Source organism: Fibroporia radiculosa, assembly GCF_000313525.1.
Source record: "Fibroporia radiculosa TFFH 294 genomic supercontigs, scaffold1087, whole genome shotgun sequence".
Taxonomy (NCBI): Eukaryota; Fungi; Basidiomycota; class Agaricomycetes; order Polyporales; family Fibroporiaceae; genus Fibroporia; species Fibroporia radiculosa.
In genome coordinates this window covers 20,151-26,070 of record NW_012133263.1, presented here as the reverse complement: position 1 = coordinate 26,070, position 5,920 = coordinate 20,151, and the positions used below count along the sequence as shown (strand labels likewise).

Here is a 5,920-nt window from a genome sequence, read left to right as displayed (position 1 = left end):
CTGTCGTCCCCACCGGCAGCTGCCGTAGCATGATGCCAGTCGCCAACCATAGTAAGGTTGTTTTCAGAAATACGAATATGACGTTTGAACGTTTAAATACCAGTCGGTTGTAAGTCGAATGTATAATTATGTTGAAAGATCGCTCGCACGACTCGTCACTGGATCGAGATGTTCTGCCACTAGTTGGTCCGATATTTACATCTACGGCCAACTATTGATCCGATCACAATGCAGTGGCAGCCAATGTCCACGCAAGCGCAGTCATATTTTATTGCCGGGCTATCCACCTCAGTGCGGCAATTCTCTTGGTACTTATGGAGTAGAATATGGCTGTATTGTATGTATAAAGCGCTGTAGATAGCGGGTTTGATTTGGGTGACGTATTATAAAAGGAATCTTGAATGTGTGCACTGTGCGGGCACTACTCTTGTCCGCCACTGTACAAGTAGGAGAAGTGTAGTCTCAAATTTGAGCTTGCAGACAACACAATAATAGTATTTCATTGCGAAAGAGAAAGCTGATGTTAGACTCAGTGATCATCGCAAACTATCAGTCATATTTTTGGGCAATTTTACACGCTCGAATCCTTGCGCATCTGGCTTTCGCATCCTGAATCCGCACATCAGTTTGTGCTCCTTCCAGTCTCTGCGTGGAGTATCAGCTTCACCGCTATATGCAATTCTCAAAAGACTAGCTTACGCCCTCTGACAATCTCGTCCACAATATCGCGTTGAGCATCTGCTGCAGCGATGTGTACTTTCCCTGGTGCATCCTCGACGCATACATGTGTCCTTTTTCAAGCACTTTCGCATCAGCTCATCGACGGCCGTAAACGCTGTTTCCTTCCATGCATCTCCATCGATAGGGGTATTGTGGGCATCTCTAACAGTAAAACCTTTGTGAGTGACCCATTCTGACGGCTGGAGCACCTTTCCGTCTTTAAAAAATGCACGTTCGGCTAGGATGCGCAAGAGACGAGGACGGGGAAATTCCTTCCCGATTAGAACGACAAGTGACTGGTGCTTCTCGATTGCCGAAAGAAAGCTGCCAAATATGCGGGTAAGAATGTCTGCGAGAGAATACGTCAGTCATAGAGTATACTGAAGTCCACTGGCAGCACGCACGCATCATCACAGGGTTGTCTATACATCGAGGAATACCAGCATCAAGTGCGTCAAAAAATCCGGCTTTTACCCATGTTGAAATCAATGGCTCTAGCTGATCAGCAGCAGTCCGTGCGCATTGCTGAACACAGCTTTGTACATTGATTATCCACTGGGTGCACCAAAATTCCGATGCAATGCTGACGTAGGTGAATATGCTTTTCCAGAACGGGACTGACCGGCGTGAGCAGTGGAGGAACTGAAGATGCTGTTCTCGCTCTATCACTGAACAGAGTCCCATCGCAAACGCAAACACAGGCTCGATGTCATTTTCGGCCAAAAAATCCAGATATGATGCACAAGCAGAGAGGAGTCGGTGAGGAGAAGATGCGCCCAATAGTATACGGCGAAGAAACCATGGGGGTCGCGGGTTGGTCTTTCTATACTCCTCCAGGATTTCGAAGCTGGGCTCTGTTAGCTGAGCAAGTAAGGAGGCCAATATTGGCGTATCCAGGGCCTCAGTCGCATGAACAAAAAAACGGGCGACGACTGGGATGGTGAGATCGGACTCAGAGTCTAAAATACTAAAATGTTTTCAGGACATATATCGGATACAGGAAGCGCAGGTACCTCAGAAAAGTTGGATCGGCGCCGATGAGACGAACAAGCATCTGAGGAATTAGCGCTCGCTCCCTGGCGTGCACTGATCCTTCTTTGAGTGTATTATCAGGATCGTCCCATAGCTGCGACGGGACCAGGTCATCAGTGAATTCCTAATGGCAATGGCCCAAATCTTACTCGTTGCATCATGCCAGACCAATTTCTCTTCAGATCCTGAATGTACCTGCGACCTATGACAGATGGGGTACATTCTATACTAAATCCTTTGACCCCACTACATAGGACATCCAAAGGTGGATAGTAGGCAGCCGGAACCTACATTGGACACAAGACGTGGTGTCCATCAATGAGACCGACGGTACGAGCTTATTATGAACTCACATCTCTGCTTAACTGTTCCTGTAACTCTTCGGGATGAGAGGCTGGAAGTCGAGACATGAACGGAACATATTCCTTGGCACCTCGCGCCAAAATATCTGTTATGCCCAGCCTCACTAAGCGATCCCAAACGGAATTTTGAGCAGCGGCTATTTGCGAAATTGCGAAAAGGGCGGGTCCGACATCCTGGCATCGGAACAGTAACAACCCTCTACTTTCTGACTTCACTAGAGAATGACTTACTGCAAATGTGTCTCCCCACTGATTGATTCGATCAATCCTCATCTCTTGGGTAGGACCTAAAGTAAGAGCGTCGATAACGCGCTTTGGGTTCGTACGACATAGCTGCTCCCATTTATGAGCCTGCTCGTCCGTGTGATAAATCACAGGATAGAAAAACTTGCGCCCCACCATGGACGACTAGCTGAGCAGTATTTCAGGACGAGATCGATATACAAATCGACGCACTGGAGGCTTACTTGCAGGAGGACAACGTGCGAGATCACTGCGTAACGCCATTTGTATCCTCTCTGATAAGGTTATTCGGCACATGTGCGCCTGGTGAGGCGCCAAGAAACGACGTGTTGTCTCCAAGGCGCACAAGTACTAAGTCGGCGACCCTGGCACGTAGTAATGTCAAACAGTCAGACTAGTCAGTGCCAGCCGGCCATTCCGATCACTGCTAGCTTTTAGTGGCGCATCAAAATCGGCCGCAGTGCCATATTTCCGACTCGCAGTACTACAATAGCTATAGGCTATACAACGCCCTTACATGTATGCATTACATCTTATGCGTGTAGATTCATATGAACATCACTTAGTTTATATTTTGGATGCTGACGTTGGAACGCTGAATCCAACAATCAACAGGATGATAACATACGCAAAGGTTTTCATACGAAGGATCCAGTCCAGGTATTTTATTCGCCCTTCCATTCGCTCAACAAAATGCAGTTGTCCTTCATGCCAAATTTGAGATATTCTTCGGGGTAACGTGTACCCTGTACCTCCGCCGCCTCCACTGTTGCACGGATCTCCTTGACATCGTCTGAAGAGAGCTGGATTTCCGCGGCCTTCGCGTTTTCTTCCAGGAGAGTGACGGATCGCGTCCCCGGGATCGGAACAAAATCTGGGTGCTCAGCAAGAATCCAAGCAAGGGCGATTTGTCCAGGCGTGGATTCATACTTGTTGGCAACGGCGCGAAATTTGTCCACCAGGACCAGATTCTTGGGAAAGTGAGCTTCGGAAAAGCGGGGGAATGCCAGACGCCTATCGTCCTCGTCGAAGTCGGCCCGAGATTTGTACCTGCAAAAAACGGTTTGTTAGTTGCACGAGCAGATCGAAGGAAAATGTGCTCACCGGCCAGTGATCAGCCCTAGTGAAGGCCGGTGTCAGCGTATGCTTAAAGCGTATTTTGAGATGCATGGCTCGTACCTCTGCCCAAGGGTGAGTAAGCAACTACAGCGACTCCGAGCTCACGAGCCGCAGTCACGAATCCAGACTTTTCAAGACTCAGTTCGAAGGGGCTGAATTCCATTTGACAGGCTATCACTCTCTCGCCGATACCAGGCACACTTCTGGCGCGCTTCATGACATCGATTCCGCATTCACTCAGGCCGATATATTTGACTTTCCCGCCCTCGACGTAAGGGCGCAAAGTCTCCAATACAACTAAGCAAAGATATCAGCTCACAGATAGTTCCTTTTTTTTTTTGCCGATGCAGAATACGAGCTTACCCTCGATAGGAACGTTAGGATCAACACGGTGTTGATAGTAGAGGTCGATCCAATCAGTCTTCAAGTCCTTCAACGATTTCTCCAGCTGATGTTGGATATACGACGGTTTACTATTGGGCTTTGAGGGATCCGCACCTGGAGTTTGGTCTCTTCCGCCCCACTTTGTCGCCAAAAAAATTTCAGACCGTCTTCCCGTCTCGATAAACCACTTTCCGAGTACAGCCTCACCTACGAACATATCAACACTAAGACAAACGATCGACAAAGATCGTCGATGTGCGACTTACTAGCCCCATACATATCGGCTGTGTCCCAGAATGTCACTCCACGGTCTGCTGCGTATGTGAGTGTTCTGAAGGCCTCATCCATATCAGTGTTTCCGTAGAAAGCACCGATGCCTGTTGAGCTAGTTCAGTGTCCGAAAGCACAACAACCGCTGGGACCCACCCATCGATCCGAAGCCAATTGCACTAACAATGGGACCATTTCGACCAAGTTGGCGGGTAGGGTAAGTGGCTGGTGACATGTTGTAAAACCTTGTCGCTGGGGCGTGTTCTAAACTCGAGCCCGCAACGCTCAGGCCGGCACGTATTTGTACACCTGGAAAATATGATAATGTCGCGTATACTTACTTATCAATCATTCTCTCATGCAAGGCTTCTACATGAGACAATCCACGTCATTGGTCGGGCCGATGTGGGGTCGCACTGGTAATAGCCACTCATGTTTGTTCACTTGAGATGTCTAGACCCAGAGTGCCGTACGCATTCTCCTGAACCAAGTAGCGCGATTGTGATACGTTTGTCTGCACCTAGTGATGTCAGAAATCGAGGTTCCCGACAATGCAAAACTCCCCTGGCTGGTTATGTACATGGCCGCCCAGTTCACTCCATAAGAGGTTGTGCCTTTCAACAAAAAGGACAAGCGATGAGCGGTGGATATCTGCTGAATGTAAAGATGATACAATACCTGCAGAACAGGGTCACCATCGTCCGAGGAAGCCACAAGTGTTTCCCCCATCTCGGCAAAGGATGGCACGGCAATCACCATAGGCAATGATTCGCAGACGGCAAGCGCCAAAGTGGGAGGCCGTCGCAAAGCAGCTCGGTGAGGGTACCACAGATGACGAATCTGGAAAGTAGGCGAATGGAGGCCTGCCTGTCATTGCTGCCCGTAGTCCAGAGCAACATAGTATCACAACCTGAGATGGAGGTGAGCATCATCCGAGGAAAAGTTAGTCACAAAGCGACACACATCCTGATGCATTCTCACTCTGCATCTGTTCGACCCGATGTGGCCATCTTCTAATCAAGCCTTTTGAAAATGAGCCATCGTAGTACACGACTCCGCCTTGAGCGTCGCGGTATGATATTCGCTCATCCAGGTTGGCTGTATGGGCTCCATTTAGCCCACAAATATCTGGCGTAGTTGCGTCTGCTCTCATTCCAGGACACGCTCGAGATACTTCTCTTCTCGAGCTTGCCCCCGTCTTCGTTCAGAGCGTAAGTGGAGCGATCGGGGCACTCGGCATGCCTGCTCCCAACTCCAGAATCGACGATACTGGTCAGCTTTCCGGTGTCATCAACGAGGAGGTCGTGGAATGACAGGTCGTGGCAGTAGATGATTATGCTTTCAGGCGCGTCCCACGGGGAGATGACTGGGAGCAGGCGAATGAGACGCTCGGCGAGAGCCTGGGTCACTTCTGCATCTTCGTGGGCATGCTCGGTGACGCTGCTTGCGGACAAATACCGTTGCAGCGATCTCGCTGAGCGCGTCTTCAAATGTGACTCGACTGACAGTACGACGCGAACGAGGAATGCGTACTTGGATAGTTCAGAACTTATTGAAGTCTCCCGGGGTGAAGATAGCAGCGGTGCACGTAATGTGGTCGAGGAGGCGCAATAACTTGCGGGTGAGTTGCTCAAAAGCAGAGAGAAGGTTCAGACATCCAACGGGAATGACGACCCAATAAACCAGACTCTCGTTCCATTTTTCTAGATATCGGCTGTGAAAGCAATGAGACGAGAAGGAGCAAAAACAGGGTAGGCCTCTAGGAGGGTCAAATTCTGGTGGCATGCACG

At 49.4% G+C, this 5,920-nt stretch overlaps 2 protein-coding genes across 2 annotated transcripts; both read right to left on the bottom strand.

Moving 5' to 3' along the window:
• Positions 1-622: 622 nt before the first annotated feature.
• FIBRA_02150 (uncharacterized protein) lies at positions 623-2,516 on the bottom strand (the record flags this gene model as incomplete). The annotated part of the gene is made up of 8 exons (XM_012324016.1): positions 623-645; positions 700-741; positions 785-1,069; positions 1,125-1,687; positions 1,734-1,846; positions 1,902-2,039; positions 2,106-2,288; positions 2,346-2,516. The coding sequence occupies 8 exons, from the start codon at positions 2,514-2,516 to the stop codon at positions 623-625; spliced, it is 1,518 nt and encodes a 505-aa protein (XP_012179406.1).
• Positions 2,517-3,022: 506 nt separating this feature from the next.
• Positions 3,023-4,365, bottom strand: FIBRA_02149 (uncharacterized protein; the record flags this gene model as incomplete). The annotated part of the gene is made up of 6 exons (XM_012324015.1): positions 3,023-3,407; positions 3,462-3,477; positions 3,537-3,773; positions 3,840-4,067; positions 4,127-4,237; positions 4,287-4,365. 6 exons carry the CDS (start codon positions 4,363-4,365, stop codon positions 3,023-3,025), a joined length of 1,056 nt encoding a protein of 351 aa, XP_012179405.1.
• Positions 4,366-5,920: the final 1,555 nt, after the last annotated feature.